At 43.0% G+C, this 17,805-nt stretch overlaps 1 protein-coding gene across 1 annotated transcript in view; it reads left to right on the top strand.

Annotated features, from left to right (window-relative positions):
• Positions 1-17,805, top strand: part of PPM1E (protein phosphatase, Mg2+/Mn2+ dependent 1E) — a 213,337-nt gene that overhangs the window by 123,840 nt on the left and 71,692 nt on the right. Inside the window, exon 2 of the mRNA XM_075852944.1 lies at positions 15,611-15,729. Within this exon, the coding sequence (XP_075709059.1) occupies positions 15,611-15,729 (119 nt within the window). The remainder of the gene's footprint in view (positions 1-15,610; positions 15,730-17,805) is intronic.

A 17,805-nucleotide genomic window follows, 5' to 3' on the forward strand; every position in this document is an offset into this window, starting at 1 on the left:
AAAAAGAAAGACACCTCCAGCTCACCTTTGTAGTGTATCTGATTTTGAGAAATCATGCACGGGTCCTCGTGTCGGCACACGTTGAGTAGACAGAACTAGGAGAAGCAGGGTTGGATCCAGCACGAAGCATTAAGATAAAATGGAAAGGAATTTCCAAGTTTAATGGGCCAATAATTTGGCTAGTTAAAAATCAGGATCTGGGTACACAGCGTGACATCCTGTTAGTGTAAGGAAAAATTGTGATGATGGTTGAAAGCCTACGCGTTTCAGACGCTACAAGCGTCCTTAATCATGGCTGAAGCTTTTTCCTTACACTAACAGGATGTCACGCTGTGTACCCAGATCCTGATTTTTAACTAGCCAAATTATTGGCCCATTAAACTTGGAAATTCCTTTCCATTTTATCTTATGCTTCGTGCTGGATCCAACCCTGCTTCTCCTAGTTCTGATTACATACAGACTGTCTAATGTACAACAGCTTGAGAAGGAGATCCGCAAGGAGGAGGATTGAGTGCATGCCACTACTTGTCTCTGGACAGCAAACTTCTTTATTCTTGTGAAGGCTGCTGACGAGTAATGCAGAACCCATTCTCAATAGACTGCTGCAATGATTATCTCACTGTGACGTTCTGAAGTGACATTGAAGCCAAGGAAAGATCAGCTGTACCTTAAAAATGTGTAAAATTTAGAAGATTGAGTGCATTTGGCAGCAGAGTCCGATTGTTAATTTTCACCTGTTCTGTGCACATTAAGGGCATGTGCACACACAAAACAAACGGAGCTGTTTTCAAGGGAAAACATCTGATTTTCATACGTTTTTTATTCAAAGTCGCGTTTTTCCGTTTTTGGAGCTGTTTTTGTATAGAGTCTATGAAAAACTGCTTCAAAAACGTCCCAAGAAGTGACATGCACTTCATCGCTGCCTTGTTTTTACACGGCCATTTTTCAAAACGACCGCGTAAAAAAACCGGCCCGTCGGAAAAAAGGACGACGGTTTTCCCATTGAAATCAATGGGCAGATGTTTGGAGGCGTTCTGCTTCCGATTTTACGGCCCGAAAAACGGTCGAAGATAAGTCGTGTGAACATACCCTAAAGGAGATTTATCAAAGCTGGTACAAAGGGAAATTGCAGCTTTTATTTTCCTACAGGACTTGAGATCTGGAGTCTGGTTGCTATGGGCAACTGCTCCACTTTCCCTTTGTATTAGTTTTTATATACCACATACTACATGGTACTCTATCCGCACATGCTTTCTATTGTTAGACAGCGTTGCACTTTCCTGTAGCTGTGGATACTGGGGTGAATGCAGCACACAGCGGCCATATACACTTTGATAGCTCTGTTGACCTATTTTCGAGAACAGCAGAGCTCTGACTCTGATACACTGGTTACTGATAAAAGTGCATAGAAAAAGAAGAAAAAGTAGGGACTGGCACTGAAATACAGGTTAGTATGTACGATATTCTCTCCAGCCTAGCTACTGGGGGACATGTAGTAGAAATGCTGGTTTGTTTTTGACATATATGGTAAAATTACACTGTTTATGTTGTAGGTCATTTTGACTTGGACCAGGATTTTGTTTTGTTATGACAAAAGCGAAGGCTCTGACCACATTTCTGCTAGTTCCTTTCCATCAGATTTTTATTGTTCCTTGTAGAACAGCGTAGCGCAGAATGTTGCGCTATTCAATCCGGTAATAAAAACTGAATGGTGGTGGGGGGGGGGGTTAAACTAGTCACGATGGATCATGATTGATAATAATGGATTCATCCTCCCCATCATGGATCCTATAAAAGCTGAAGCCGACACTAGTGTGAACAGGTTGTGATGGTTATGGTTATTGAAATGTGTAAAACAATAATATTATCATCAGAAATAATGTTACTAAAATAATTGACTCAATTTGACTGACAGACTGTTGATTAGTTAGGGCTTATTCACACAACAGGGATAATCAGGTTTGTGATGGCCGGTTTTTTTAATGGCCATCACATGGTTGCATTAAAATTAATGCATGTCTATGGGGCTACTTACACGGCCGTTTTTTTATTTTTTTTTATGGGCCAGGTGAATGGCCCATGAAAATATAGGAAGAAATGGGTGAGAAGTAAAAATATATGACCCCAAATTGGCGCTGCTAAACAAATCAATAGTCTGATCTAATAATAACTGTAATATAATATAATGAAGGCTACGCATTTCTACGCTGGACAAACGTCTTCATCAGGCCATGTAGTTACAGTGCAAAGGGCATCTTAAATACAATGGGCTATCTGCAATAAACAAGAAGAATACGGAGAAAAAACCCGCCAAACAGACCAGAGATCACCTATGACGACACATGGGGTCATCACAGTGCAAAACATAGAGATGCAGCAATTGAAAAACGCATACAATTTTCAAAAGTGTTATGTCCTGTATTGAAAGGTCATAAGTGAGTTGACAGTCAATACCAAAGAACAAATATCAGAAACGAGAATGAAGGTACATATCAATACAATGATCGGTAAGCTAGTGAGCGACGGTAATTCTAATAAAAGTATTTTGATAGCAGTATTTAATCCACATCAAATTAGAATAACTATAAAAAAATGCGTAATAACTCGCAATCTAGGGCTGAACATCTACGTAGCAGATCCACATCGGACTGAGAGAAGTTAAAACAAATGCAGCGCTCAATCGGCGTCATGGCAACCGGAGAACTACGGAAGCCGTGGTAGGACAAAAAGGATGTGGGTTGCATAATGCACAATACGAGTTCCGCGTATCATAGAAGAAGGATAATAAACAGGATATATGTATGTATGTATGTATATATGTAAAACGCGTCAAAAAACTCTGTGTGAACAGGGCCTAAAGAAGTTTCAGTAATATCGTTCAGACCATTAGGATGTAAAGCTGGAAAGTTTATAGATCCAAAAGTTTCCCATTTGTTTTAGTTTTAAAAATCTGTTGGTAGTGTCCAGTTAGATTTCTTCAATGGGAGTGACCTTAAGGCTGTCAAATTTACAGTTGTGTTAGTGTAAACAGTGACGAGAAACGCTGTTAGGAAAACCTTTAGTCACATTTGAACGATGTTTATTAATTCTGTTGCGAAGTTTGTGTAGTGCGTCCTATGTATTGTAAGTTGCATGTACATTGCAATAGATATATTACGTATTCGCTCCCACAGTTGAGAAAGCTTTTAAAGAGGCTCTGTCACCAGATTTTGCAACCCCTATCTGTTATTGCAGCAGATAGGCGCTGCAATGTAGATTACAGTAACGTTTTTATTTTAAAAAAACGAGCATTTTTGCCCAAGTTATGACCATTTTTGTAGTTATGCAAATGAGGCTTGCAAAAGTCCAAGTGGGTGTGTTTAAAAGTAAAAGTCCAAGTGGGCGTGTATTATGTGCGTACATCGGGGCGTTTTTACTACTTTTACTAGCTGGGCGTTCTGAAGAGAAGTATCATCCACTTCTCTTCAGAACGCCCAGCTTCTGTCAGATCACGCTGTGACGTCACTCACAGGTCCTGCATCGTGTCAGACGAGCGAGGACACATCGGCACCAGAGGCTACAGTTGATTCTGCAGCAGCATCGGCGTTTGCAGGCAGGTTTCCAGCCCTATAGGTAACCAAAAAATTGAATCTGGTAAAAAATAACGCCCATCGAGCTTGTCTCGGGTTTAGCCTCCGGGCAGATTCTAGGAAAACCAGATTCTTGTGGTCGGTAAGGACCGTTACCTGGTGCTTAGCCCCCTCCAGGAAGTGGCGCCACTCTTCAAATGCCCATTTAATGGCTAAGAGTTTGCGGTTGCCAATATCATAGTTACTCTCAGTTGGCGAAAACTTCCTGGAGAAGTAGGCACAGGGGCGGAGATGGGTGAGGGACCCTGGGACAAGACAGCCCCCACTCCCACCTCAGATGCGTCAACTTCCACGATAAATGGCTCCATTTGGTTGGGCTGAACCAGCACCGGGGCCGAGATAAAGCACTTCTTAAGGACCTCAAAAGCCTGGACAGCCTCAGGAGGCCAGTGGAGGAGATCAGCTCCTTTGCGAGTGAGGTCCGTAAGAGGCTTAGCGATGACCGAGAAGTTAGCAATAAATCTCCTGTAATAATTAGCGAACCCCAAAAAACACTGTAACGCCTTCAGGGAGGCAGGTTGGACCCATTCCGCCACAGCCTGAACCTTGGCGGGGTCCATGCGGAATTCATGAGGAGTGAGGATTTGACCCAAAAATGGTATTTCCTGTACCCCAAACACACATTTTTCGGTTTTGGCAAACAGTTTGTTTTCCCAAAGGACCTGGAGCACCTTCCTGACATGCTCAATGTGGGAGGACCAGTCCTTGGAAAACACCAGTATGTCATCAAGGTACACTACAAGAAATATCCCCAGGTAATTTCTCAAAATCTCATTTATGAAATTCTGGAAGACCGCAGGGGCATTACACAACCCAAAGGGCATGACGAGGTATTCGAAATGGCCTTCGGGCGTGTTAAACGCAGTCTTCCACTCATCCCCCTCTTTGATGCGGATAAGGTTATACGCCCCCCCGTAGGTCCAACTTAGAGAACCATTGGGCCCCCTGAACCTGATTGAAGAGATCAGGAATCAAAGGAAGGGGATACTGGTTCCTTACCGTGACCTTATTCAGGCTACGGTAGTCAATGCATGGCCTAAGACCACCATCCTTCTTCCCTACGAAGAAGAAGCCAGCACCTACCGGAGAAGTAGAGGGACGAATGTAACCCTTGGCCAGGCATTCCTGGATATACTCTCTCATGGCTTCACGTTCGGGACAAGAAAGATTAAATATCCTACCCTTAGGAAGCTTAGCTCCTGGTACCAATTCGATAGCGCAATCGTATTCTCTATGAGGAGGTAACACTTCGGAGGCCTCCTTAGAGAAAACATCAGCGAAGTCCTGAACAAACTCGGGTAGCGTGTTCGCCTCCTCAGGGGGAGAAATAGAATTAACAGAAAAACATGACGTAAAACATTCATTACCCCATTTGGTTAGCTCCCCAGTATTCCAGTCAAACGTGGGATTATGCAACTGCAACCAGGGAAGGCCTAGAACCAAATCGTACGATAATCCCTGCATCAACAATACAGAGCACTGCTCCAAATGCATGGAGCCAACAAGGAGTTCAAAAACAGGGGTATGCTGTGTAAAATAACCATTAGCAAGAGGAGTGGAGTCGATACCCACTACCGGGACAGATTTAGGCAAATCAATCAGAGGCATAGCAAGAGACATAGCAAATTCCACAGACATGATATTAGTAGAGGACCCTGAATCCACGAAGGCACTGCCGGTAGCAGACCTACCACCAAAAGAGACCTGAAAGGGAAGCAAGATCTTAGTACGTTTCCTATTTACGGGAAATACCTGTGCGCCCAAGTGACCTCCCCGATGATCACTTAGGCGCGGAAGTTCTCTGGCTGCATTCTTACGCTTAGGACAGTTGTTCACTTGATGCTTGTCATCCCCACAGTAGAAGCAGAGACCATTCTTCCTGCGGAATTCTCTACGTTGTTGGGGGGACACGGAGGCCCCGAGTTGCATAGGTATCTCTGAGTCTTTCGGGGAGGAACGAAGCAACGGAATTTCGGGAGGCATCATGGGGGAGTCGGAGGAGAAAACACATAAACGTTCACGTTGTCGTTCCCTGAGACATCGGTCAAGTCGTACCGCTAAAGCCATAACCTGGTCTAGGGAGTCGGAAGAGGGATAGCTAACTAGCAGGTCTTTCAGGGCATTCGACAGACCCAACCTAAACTGGCACCTTAAGGCAGGGTCATTCCACCGAGAAGCTACGCACCACTTCCGAAAGTCAGAACAATACTCCTCAACAGGTCTCTTACCCTGACGTAAGGTCACCAGCTGACTCTCGGCAAAGGCAGTCCTGTCAGTCTCGTCATAAATAAGTCAGAGAGCAGAAAAGAAACAATCAACGGAGGAAAGTTCAGGGGCGTCAGGAGCCAAGGAGAAGGCCCACTCTTGGGGCCCTTCCTGGAGCCGGGACATAATTATACCCACCCGCTGGCTCTCAGAACCTGAGGAATGAGGCTTTAAACGAAAGTAAAGCCTACAATTCTCCCGAAAGGAGAGAAAAGCCCTCCGGTCCCCTGAGAACCGGTCGGGCAACTTGAGGTGGGGTTCAAGAGGTGAGGTGAGGGGAACTACCAAGGTAGCATCAGGCTGGTTGACCCTCTGAGCCAGGGCCTGGACCTGTAGGGAGAGACCCTGCATTTGCTGAGCCAGGGTCTCACGGGGGTCCATAGTGGTGTCAGGGACCAGGGTAGACTAGGTATGGGCTTGTGATTATGTAATGACGGGGGTAGGGAAACGGACAAGTGAGCCCTAGTCTACCCGCCACTCTGTCCCTGCCTACTTGCAACGACCTGCCCTAGGCAATGGGGTACAACTGGGCGGCGGTCCCTGCGCTCAGTAAGTGCACGACAAACATGCAAGGGAAAGGGGCAGTTGCCCACGGCAACACCGTGAGCAACCAGAGTGGTGAACGAGCCGAGTCAAGCCAGGAGCGTGCGAGGTACCAAACGAAGAGCAGAAGAGTAGTCAGTAAGCCAGGGTCTGTATGGAGCAGGATCAAAATAGAAGGAGCTGTAGCTGGGCCAGGAAACCACACGAAAAGAATCACAAGCACCGAGGGACAGGAAGGGCAGGCTTAAATAGACCGAGGGCGGGAGCTAGCTGAGTCTGGCCAGGTTACGATAGGCTCTCCCACTCCTAAGCCTGCCAGCCTGAGTGGTGGAAGCTGGAGTCAGTCTCAGGGATGTAGATTCAGGTGCTGACTGATTAATTATGGGAGTTAACCCCGAAGCTGTGCCTGGCAGAACCTTTACAATTCTGCATATTATTTTGTTTGGAGTCACTCTAGTTGGAGTAAACATGGCACAAGATGGGTAGAGCTGTTCCCCTGGCAAATATACACAACAAGCAGTATGTACTTGGAGCAAATCCTTAAATTCTGAGACAGTTGGTAGAGTGAATTAGGAACATATAGTTTTCTGTTTTTTTTCTTATGTGCATACAGCTTCTACTTTAAAAGGAGGCTGATTATCTTCTCCTACATCATCGTCATCATGTCTACAGATTACATACAGTATATAGATGAAGAGCATGGAAACAGGCCGAGGAAGTCCCCAAAAGATGAATTGGAAGAGATGAGCTCTATGAAGCTCTATCAAAATGTCCTACAAATGTCCTACAAATTATTAAAGTTTCTGTCACTTGTTTGACCTGACTTACGGACCAATTTAAGTTTGGCCAAAAATCACAGGAATTTTATTGGGTGAACTGTGCTGCTATTTGTGATGGCTTTTAGTTTAAACAATTTACATGTGCTCCGAGACCAATATTATTTATTGGTATATAGATGGCAAAGCTAATGTATGTCTGGATGGAGACTGGATTCTTATACATAAATCGTAATTATATTTTCTCCGAAAATTTGCTAATTAATGGAAAATGTCAATCATTATTTTTCCTCTTTAATTTGTATGCCGCTCCCCAGACTGTTAGATAATGCTGCTGTAAGTGTGTTGTATAACACCCACACAGCATGTATAATCAAAAAGAATGCACTTGCAAACCATTTACTTTCCTAATGGGGTCTTTAGTGACAAGAAGCCTGCTCGGAAAAGGCAGCAAAACTGCAAGGCAGTGGAAAATTTATGAAACCTAAAACTGCGATGCTCTCATTTGCTTACTTATCCTTATTTTTAGCATCTTGTAGGGTTTTCTTATGAAGAGCTACCTATTTTAATTTTTATAACTCTATTGACTACAATAGTCCATACCTCTTACATAATTCTCCGTATGTGTTCTCCATTTATTTTAATGGTTACCAGACAATTTAATGACTTCTATATTCCTAATAATCACATACTTGATAGAAAAGGAGATTTTTTTACTCACCGTAAAATCTATTTCTCGTTGAATTCACTGGGGGATACAGCACAATGCGTTCTAGGAGGTGGCACCAGGCTGGTCATACTCTTTCCACAGACACTGGCTAATTCCGTTTGTACAGTAGCAGTAAAAGAAAAGAATAAACATGTCCACTGTCCCGGGAGGAGACTTAACCAAACCGTCAGAACAACAGGTTGTGGGCCTTGAACAAACAAAAATTAGAGGGTAGAATCTGTGCCTCCCAATGAGAAATAGATATTTATGGTCCGTACAAAAATCTTGTTTTCTCGTTAATATCATTTGGGGACACAGCACAATGGGAGCTCCTTAAGCAGTCCCAGAGGGTGGGAAGACAGAAGAAAAAAGTAAAAAGTACAGCCATGCGACCCGCCTAGCAAATCTGCTTGAATCTCTGCAACTCAGACTGCCATCATCAGAGGCAAAATAATGAATTTAGTAAAACTTAGTGAAAGCATGCAAAGAAGCCCAGAGAGCAGTCTTGCAGACCTGAGCAACTGAAGCTTGATGCCTGATTGCCGAGGAGGCACCAGCAGCCCTTGAAGAATGGGGAGGAACTTTACCCTCGGACTGATAGTGTTCCAAAATCACAGACTAGATCCAACACGCAACGATGGCCCTAGATGCTGCTAAACACTTGCAAGGCTCTTCACGATTTAGAGCGCCAAAACAACCAGATAGTCTTGGACTGCTCTCATCAAATCAAGATAATTCAAAGCCCACTTCCTCATATAAGATGGGGAGGCGCAAAAATGAAAGGAAGACAATCTCGTCATTGATATGGAAGGCAACCTTCCTTCGGTAGGAAGGAAGGAACAGGTTGGAACACCACCTTATCCGTATGGATGGCCAAAAAGGGGACTTGCAGGACAAGGCAGCAAGTACTGAAACCCACCTGATGGAGGTGACCAGAAAAAATACCTTCGAGGAAAGGAGCATGGCAAATGGTCTCTCAAAGGCTCAAAAGGAGCGACCTGAATTAGCCCCGAGGTCAAAACTAAAATGGGTTGTCTGAAAGGAGGGACTGCATGAGCCATCCCATGCAAAAAAGTCTTTACCTGAGAACAAAAAGCCAAAGTCCTCTGAAATAGAATGGAGAGAGCAGACACCTGACCTCTCAGGGAAAATAACCAGGCGTGACCAGTCTGATGCAACCAAAATCGCTGGAATGCCTTCCCTCATGAATCTCTCTTCAGTACTCTGGGCAAGAGTGGAAGTGGAGTAAAGAGATAGAGGAGAGAGAACTCTTTCCATGGAGTGACCAGCGTGTCAAATTCGATGGCCCTGGGATCTTGGGCCCCTGGATCTCGTGCCCTGGTCACCTAGGTCAGAACCTTGTGGTTAAGACGGGACGCAAAGAGCTCCACTTCTGGCATAGTTAATGCAATACTTCTTGGTGAAGAGACCATTCTTCCGTAGCTCCCGATTTTTTTCTCTGCGCAATTGTCCACTAGTGGTATGTGCACCGCTGGCAGCTCTGGAATATGCTGCTCCACCCACAATTGAGACGACCAGCCACTGAAGAGAAAAAGACTGACCCAATGTGATGGCCGTTTGCGTCTCCCACCATCGAAACTCCTGACTGACCTGAGAGGGCACGAGAAGCAATTTGTCCACGGAGTGCTGAGACTTCTCCCAGCATCAGATAATTGCCCTCTTAAGGGGACTGGAGGGGAACAGCGCATATAGAACTGCCTCGAAGGTTTACACCATCCTGCCCAACATCTGCTTAAAAACAATGGATAGACGAAGGAGTTTCTTGGTGAAAAAAGAGCCACATCGGCTCAAATGGAGTCTACCTTGGAAACCCAATGAAAGACTCTTGCTGTCCTGGTGTTGAGGATCATTCCCAAAAACCAAGCTCTGAGTTGGGACCAATGAGGTTTTTCCTTGTTGATGATCAACCAAAACCTCTTCAATGTGTCGATAGTGATGCTGAGAATTAAGATTGCCTCTTTTGGAGGGGGGCTTCAACAAGTGGTCACCTGGATAAAGGATGACAGCTACTTCCTTGGTACGGAGAAGCACTACGAGAGTCGCCAGGACCTTGGTAAAGATCCAAGGAAACTAAGCAAGCCCAAAAGGGAGGGCGACAGATTGGAAATCTAATGAACCAACCGCAAAGCTACGGAAACGCTGCTGGGTCCTTGTGATGGGAATATGGAGGTATGCATGGCGAATGTCGATGGAAGAGAGAATTGTGTCCACCGACCTTAAGGATTCCGTGTGAAACTGCTGAACGCGCTCAAAGTGGTTCAACCTCCTCAACTGCAGGATTTGATTAACAAAATCTGACTCCTTTTTTTGAACTGTGTAGAGATTGGAGTAGAACCTCTGAGAATGTTCCGACTGAGGAGCTGGGACAATAACTTTGCACAGAAGAATGGTACAAGCAGAAGCGCGATTCGGTTTGCGAGCTGTAGCAGTCAGAACAAACCTTCCAGGAGGAAGCTTCCGAACCCACGCGTTATTCACATGATTGAGCCAGGTCTCCTGAAAGTTCTGGAGTCATTGAGACAGCTTGTTCTCTTGGCTTGTCTGAAAGAAATGCTGGGGAAGAAAATCAGGGAAAGTAGCGAAATCGCTAAGACCAAAGAGAAGGCTGTGTATTTCCAGGGCAGCTTTGAAGCAAATGATAGCTTTTACTTCAAGTAGCCTCAAAAAAAATCTCATTCAGATGATAACCCAAAAGCCAGCCACCAACAAAAGAAACGGCCAACCAGGGCCATATTGGAATCTAGATCAGCCCTTTAATTAACTGATGTATGTTAATTAAAAAGAGAAGCCTCAAAAAAAGTTTTGAAGCATGGATCATCTTGGAGGCGGGCTCAGCTCAATCCTGCTGCAGTGCTCCTGCCAGGATACCGCAGTGCAGCTGCTTTCCCCACTCCAAATAGGCCTTACTCACCCAAGCAAATACAAAAACCGGGTGCAAAGCAGAAACTCCAGCCATAAAAGTAGACGTAGCTTGGGAATTTAACTTTTTGTCAAGAGGGTCACTGAGTGAAGCATCATTTAACATTAGGATGGTAGTGGTTCTTGATAGCCTTGAGATAGGCGGATCCACAGAAAGAGAAATAGACCATCTCAAGATCACGTCCTCCTGAAAAAGAAACTGCATATCTGCATGTTTTCAAACAGCAACATGTCTGTCAGTATGTTTGTCACTCTTTTTGCTATGGTTTGGAAAAAATAGCCGCTGGTGCTGTGAGGGGTTCATCCTTTACATCAAGGGTGTCACTGACAGCACATATTAACGCCTGCATGGCAGCTGTCAGTTGTGATTCCTGTTCTGACCGTGAATCCAAGTTTCATGGGAGAAAAGGGAGCTATCCATATTGGAAGCAACCACACTATTGAAGACCAATGGGAGATCCTTGGAAAGTGCTTGACAAGGAATGGGACCTGTCGTTTTATATTCAACAAAGGCCTTATGTCATTGTTGAACTGACGAAGGGACGTTATCAGAACTGAAACGCGTTGTTCTGTAAGACCAAATAAAACCCAATGATTGCTGTTACTAATTTGGAAACTTGAGTTTGAGTGTTGTTCATCCAGAGTACTATCTCCATCTTCACCTTTTATTTGGATAATCACTCCTGTTGAGTGCGCACCGTTTTCCTGTTTCTGAACACTGGCAGCATCTTTCCTCTGGCGTGAGGCTCCATAAATGCATCATAGAGTTTTGCATATTTATTAGCGCAACTCCTAAATGTGAGTTGACTCGTTTTCCAACTCTTCTGAAAATGTCATTAGCCAGTGTCTGTGGGAAGAGTATGGCCTGCCTGGGTAGAACCAGTGCTCTTTCCTACCTAATGTTGCCTCCTAGTGGAAGGGGCCTATACCCATGGTACTGTATCCACCAAGGATATTAACCAGAAATAATCCTATATTTGAATAATGAAGTAGTGGTGCCTTTTGTAGTAAATGCAATTTTCAATGGATTGTGAAATCCCCCCCCCCCCCCCCCATTCTATAGCTCTCAATGAAACAAAATTTCACAGTTTTTAAATCTACTTGAGTAACTTTGCAAGTACTTTATTTTATCTTTATTTTTTATATTCCTCTGGCTGCCGCTGGAAGCAAGCAGTGGTTTAGCACTTTAGGTCCAGAAATCTGTGCTGAATAATTCTACAAAGGGATCAAAGTTATTTTTTTACGGATACAGAGCTCGAAATCATCTGCTTCTTTCTACACATCGATCGTTAAAAAATTAAATTTTGTCTGCCTGCTACTACCACATGGGGGCGCTTACTGAAGACCGGTTTATAGAGCTCCTATTAAAGTAAAAAAAAAATCATCCTTTTGTAGTAAGCTAAGCTTACTGAAATTTAGAAATGTATTCGCATAGAATTATAGACCTATAGAAAATATGACTTTCATAGTTGGACACGGTTATAGCAAAGCTTTTGTCATTTGAGCTCTAACAGCACACTGCAGTATTGTTACTAAAAACCAGAAGATCAAGTACTACCAATAGGAGAAAAAACATAATAAACTCACAATAAGTACAATACAAGGCTTCATGCGCACGACTGTAGTCATGTGCACGGCCGTGTGCATGGCCCCATAGGAATGAATGGGGCCGTAATTCTCCCGTGGATTTTTGGGGGAATTACGGCCGCAAAAGCACGTTCGTGTGCATGGGGCCTTAGTAAAACCCAGTAATTACAAAGCTATAAAGGGGTTCTGTAGTAATGTAATTATGTTACAATGTGTTGATACAACATGTGCTAATAATCTGTTCAGATGTGGCAGAGTTATTCTGCTGTGGATTTTGCTGAACATCCGTGGCAAATTTGCCAATTGTGCTGCAGGATTCACCCTTTGAGAAGGGTAAAATCCATGGTTTTCTTCAACAAAAGGAGCATGCTGCAGATTTGAAAATCCATATAATTCTCATATTTCAGTGCAGATTTTTTTCTGCTATGTGAGGATGGGGATTGAAAACCCTCTTTACATGTATTTTACTGTAAATTGTCGCCGCAATTCTGAATGGTGTGAACATACCCTAATGCTTTCTAATATACACATTTTAGCCATAACATTAAAACCTCCTGCCTAATATTGTGAAGGTCCCTCTTGTGCCGCCAAAACAGCACTGATCTGCCGAAACATGGACTTCACAACACCTATAAAGTTGTCCTGTGGTATCTGGCACCAAGATTTTAGCCGCAGATCCATTAAGTCCTGAAAGGGGTCTCGAAGAATCGTAATAATTTTTCCAGCACATGCCACACACAGATGCTCGATTTGGATTGAGGAATTTGTAGGCCAAGTCAATGCTTTGAACTCTTGTTTATGCTAATGCCACGCAATACTTTTGTGTTGCAGTGTATTATGCCTAAGTGATCAAACGTTCGAATGGTCAAGTCCCCTATCGGGACTAAAAAAAAAAATATAAATGTGAGGAAAAAGATAAATAAAATGTTCAGAAATATAAAATAAAAACAGATGAAAAAAAAACACAAAACCATGAAAACCCCATTCTTCCCGCTAGCAAAATGATATATTATGGAAAAAATTTCAAATATTGAAGTATCGGAGTTTTTGTTTTTGTTTCCCCAATAGAAAATAATCATTCAATACATTATATGTACCCCAAGATAATGCAGTTAAAAAGTACAACTCGTCCCACAAAAACCAAGCCCTCATATGGCTACGTCGAAAGAAAAATTAAAAAGTTCTGGCTCTCGGAGCGCAGCGATGCACAAGCGAAAAGTGTATTGTGTCCTCAAGACCCAAAATTGCCGTGTACTTATGGGGTTAATAACGGAAGCTATAATGCTTGTGTGAACTAAGCCTTAGATTACTAGTAATATTGTTTTTCTTCCTATTTTAGGCCGAGTAAATCTTATTTGTAATTCCCAAAACCCCCTTTAATAACTGGGGAATACTTTTTTTACTGGAAATATCAGAAATGATTTTGATTCTGCGGTTATTCTAGAAATAGCATCACATTTATATTACCTATAAAAACTTGACATGTATTATAGTGAAATACTTTTTTCAGACACAATCTTGTGGAATAACAGGAATGATGACGTGTTTGAGGTGTATTTATTCTAGAATATTTTTCCTTGGTATTTCTGGGAGTATGAATTCCAGAATTTGAAATATATTGTGGTTTGTGTTATTTTAATGAAGGTCTTTTCAATCTGCTTGTGTCCCTTTTGTCTGTTAATGTATGCATGCCGGGGGCACAAGTCACACCGCTCAACCGCTGATATGGGAAATGACTTCTGCTAATGTCACAGTTCTGCTGTAGTCTGTGGATGAAATGACAAAGACCAGCTAGGATACTTTATCTTTTTGCTAAAAGCAAATGTTCAAGCAGTTCTTGAACTGCAAACTGTTTATGGATCCCAGGGGAAATAAAAAGAAATAAGAAAGGTAGAAATAAATCTCAGAAGACCCTTTATTTAATAACATGGTATCTGCTAAAAATGGTACCTGGGAAGGTGACACAACAGCTAGTGTAGCATTGTTTCTGAAACCGTCCTTTAGAAATCCATTTGTGGTGATCCCTTGACATATCCTATGCTGAATTTTATTAAAAAAATGTCATCTAGTTAGATTTGCCATCCTTCTTTTAGTGTTTAAGGTTAGTGATGTGTGTAACATTGAATAGGTTAACTGAATCTGGTAGATTCAGACTTGATTATTTGAAGGAGAATAAATGGTTGGTAATGAGCGTTATACCATTGTGTGTGGAGTCCGTCCTTGACCTTGAGTCAGAGGTCAAGGTAAATTATAAGGAGGCAAGTTATTAAAAATAAAAAGTAGAAAATTGTGTTGAAAGTTAAACTGGTTAAGTCTATACTGTTTGTTTTGTTTTTTTCCTCTTAAATATTTGTGTTTAGATGGCACAGGAATCTTATTTTGACTAAATTGCTTTTTAGGGCATCCTGAGTATGTGAACCATTATGTTAGCTTTGATATCCCCCACTAAGGCAAGCAAGAGTAAAGGCCCTTTTACACGGACCAATGATCAGGAAAACGAGCGTTCATATGAATGCTTGTTCCTGATCATTGCCCTGTGTAAACAGGGCAATGATCAACCGATGAACGATCAAACGCTCGATCATCTGCTGAATAATATTATTGCTGTCGGCAGCACATCTCCCTATATAAACAGGGAGACATGTTGCCGACACGATATAAATATATGGGGGTGAGCAATTGTAATAACAACCGCTCGTCCACAAACATGGCAAACGAGCACCGATCAACGAGCTGTCTCATTGATCGGAGCTCGTTTTTACGGCCAATGATGACCGATGTAAACGAACCCTATAGACTTTAGATAATGTCGGAATTGAGGGCCACTAATAAAGTGTGATTTCATGGTCATGAGTCACGTTGTTTAATGTTAGATATGCAAAACAGCTTTCAAGAACAATCAGGTTCTTAGCAACTGTTGTTCCTCTTGTGGCTGCATCTGATTTCTCTGAAGGATGTGGGGAGTCAGGAATAGAAACCATAACTCAATCTGCTAGAAGTCGAGCAGCCTGCTATAACCCGTAATATAATTTTGTTATGGAGCATAACTGTTGAATTGTATTTTGCCAGATTTCCTTTGCCCTCTAGTTCCAGGAATCTTTCAAAATAAATCACTTGTTAGGACTGTTTGACAAACGTCTTTTTCTGTCTTCTTTCTTTAGTAATTGCCCATCTTTCCTGGCAGCTGCACTGGCAAGGGCAACAGCTGATGAAATACTGCAAAGTGACCTGTCTGCATACTATGTACCAAAGCATGTGGATGGCACAGAAGGAATCATACGTAAGTACAATACAATATTCTTATTAACCCTTATGTACTTTATTCTACAAAATATAGTAATATATTTTACATTTCATGTTATTGTTTTATAGTGAAAGGGTTAATTAATTTAATTAAAATTGTTACTTTTCTGAAACAAATCTGTCCACCTTGATACTCTTTTCTATAATGTAATTTATTTAATCTGATTCAGTTAATTTATTAGGGGCTTTAAGGATCAATGGATAAAATGTACTTCTTCATGGATACAATAAAGATTCTCCGTTTTTATTATGTTTGTTTAGGCTGGGTTCACACCTGTGTTGGTGTGTTTCGTTGTTGTGCTCCCTTGTTGTGCTCCATCAGAGAAGCAGAACAGGGGAATAACGGAACCAACGGAACCCATTGACTTTAATACGTTCTGTCTGGGCGTCCGTGATTTTACCGGACACAATAGCGCAGTATGCTGCGCTAATGTCTCCGGCAAACCCTGACGATTCTGCGATGGAGGCCCATAACGAAGCCTCCGATGCAGATGTGAACATAGCCTTACATTGTTGCTTTGCTTTTTGAAGAAGCTGTAGATAGCCTAATCTAATGCAGATTCAACAGCAGTATAGAAGCAGGGTACGTTTGGCTGTATTTGTAATTTTAGTAATATTGAGAAGATATCATTAACATTTTGCAGCCTGGACTAAAGTTTTAGAAAGTAAGCACATGGGACCTCCAGCTTTTAACCCCACTAAAAATCTGTGGCACAGGTTGGCTCTGTCTGGTTAGAGTTTGGACATTATCGTTAGAATTTTTTAATTTTTTTTTAATGAAATTAAGCTTTGCTAGTTTCTAAAAAATATCTCAAAATGAAAGCTGTTCAGCAGCCAGTTGATTTAAGCATTTCTGGCTTGATCAGGTAAAATCACCAAGGAAAGTTACGGGCTACTGCATCAATTGGGAGCTGCCCAAACTGGAAACCCCTTCCTCTATAATTCATTTATATGCTCTACCAGGGCATACGGACAGAGGCTGTCAAGTTGTGACAAGCCCTTTTAATAATCTGATTTGGTATGATGTATATGGAGAAAGACTTTAAAGGGAGTCTGTTGGGACTTTTGCTTCTCTCACCCCACTAACACCACTACTAGATAGGTGTAGAGGAGACCAGTTTAGGCATACTTATGTCGGCATTGTGTCTGAAATCCTCACCCTGGAAAATGAATAGGACTCCTGCACAACCCCTCACCTCTTGATTGGAAACTCTTGGATTGCTGTCGTCCTGCCTGCATGGCAGGTAATGAAGGTCAATGTGGCCGAGTTGCAGCCCACAGGATCAGGGGTGTAGTTAAAGGCTCATGGGCCCGGGTGCAAGAATTCAGCTTGGGCCCCTCTATCCCTCAACACCACCATCATCAGACCCCTGCGCGTGCCTATGACCAGACGCCTTGCCCAACAGCCCCCATAGTATAATGCCCCCACACAGTATAATGCTCCCATAGCTACTCCCACACAATATAATGCCCCATACCGTATAATGCTCCCCATATAATGCCCCACATAGCTGCCCCCATATATTATAGTGCCCCCCATATCAGCCCCCATACAGTATAATGCCCCCCATATGAGCTCCCCATACAGTATAATGCCCCCCTTCTAAGCTCCCAATACAGTATAATTCCCCTCCATATCCGCTCCCCATACAGTATAATGCCCCCCATATGAGCTTCACATACAGTATAATCCCCCCCATATGAGCTTCCCATACAGTATAATGTCCCCCATATGAGCTCCCCATACAGTATAATGCCCCCCATATCAGCCCCCCATGCAGTATAATGCCCCCTATCTTATCAGCCCCCATGCAGTATAATGGCCCCCCATCTTATCAGCCCCATGCCATATCAGCCCCATACAGTATAATGCCCCCATATGTGCATAATAGAAAAATAGCATAATTACTTACCTATCCTCGTTCCCACACCGGGTGGAGGATCCTTCGCCTCCTCCGGTGTGGGCTATAAGTGACTCGGCGCAGACAGGCGCAATGATGTCATCCCGCCAGCCTGCGTTGAGCTGCTCAGGGCACAGTGAATACTGGATCAA

The sequence above is a fragment of the Rhinoderma darwinii genome, chromosome 2, assembly GCF_050947455.1.
Source record: "Rhinoderma darwinii isolate aRhiDar2 chromosome 2, aRhiDar2.hap1, whole genome shotgun sequence".
Classification (NCBI taxonomy): domain Eukaryota; kingdom Metazoa; phylum Chordata; class Amphibia; order Anura; family Rhinodermatidae; genus Rhinoderma; species Rhinoderma darwinii.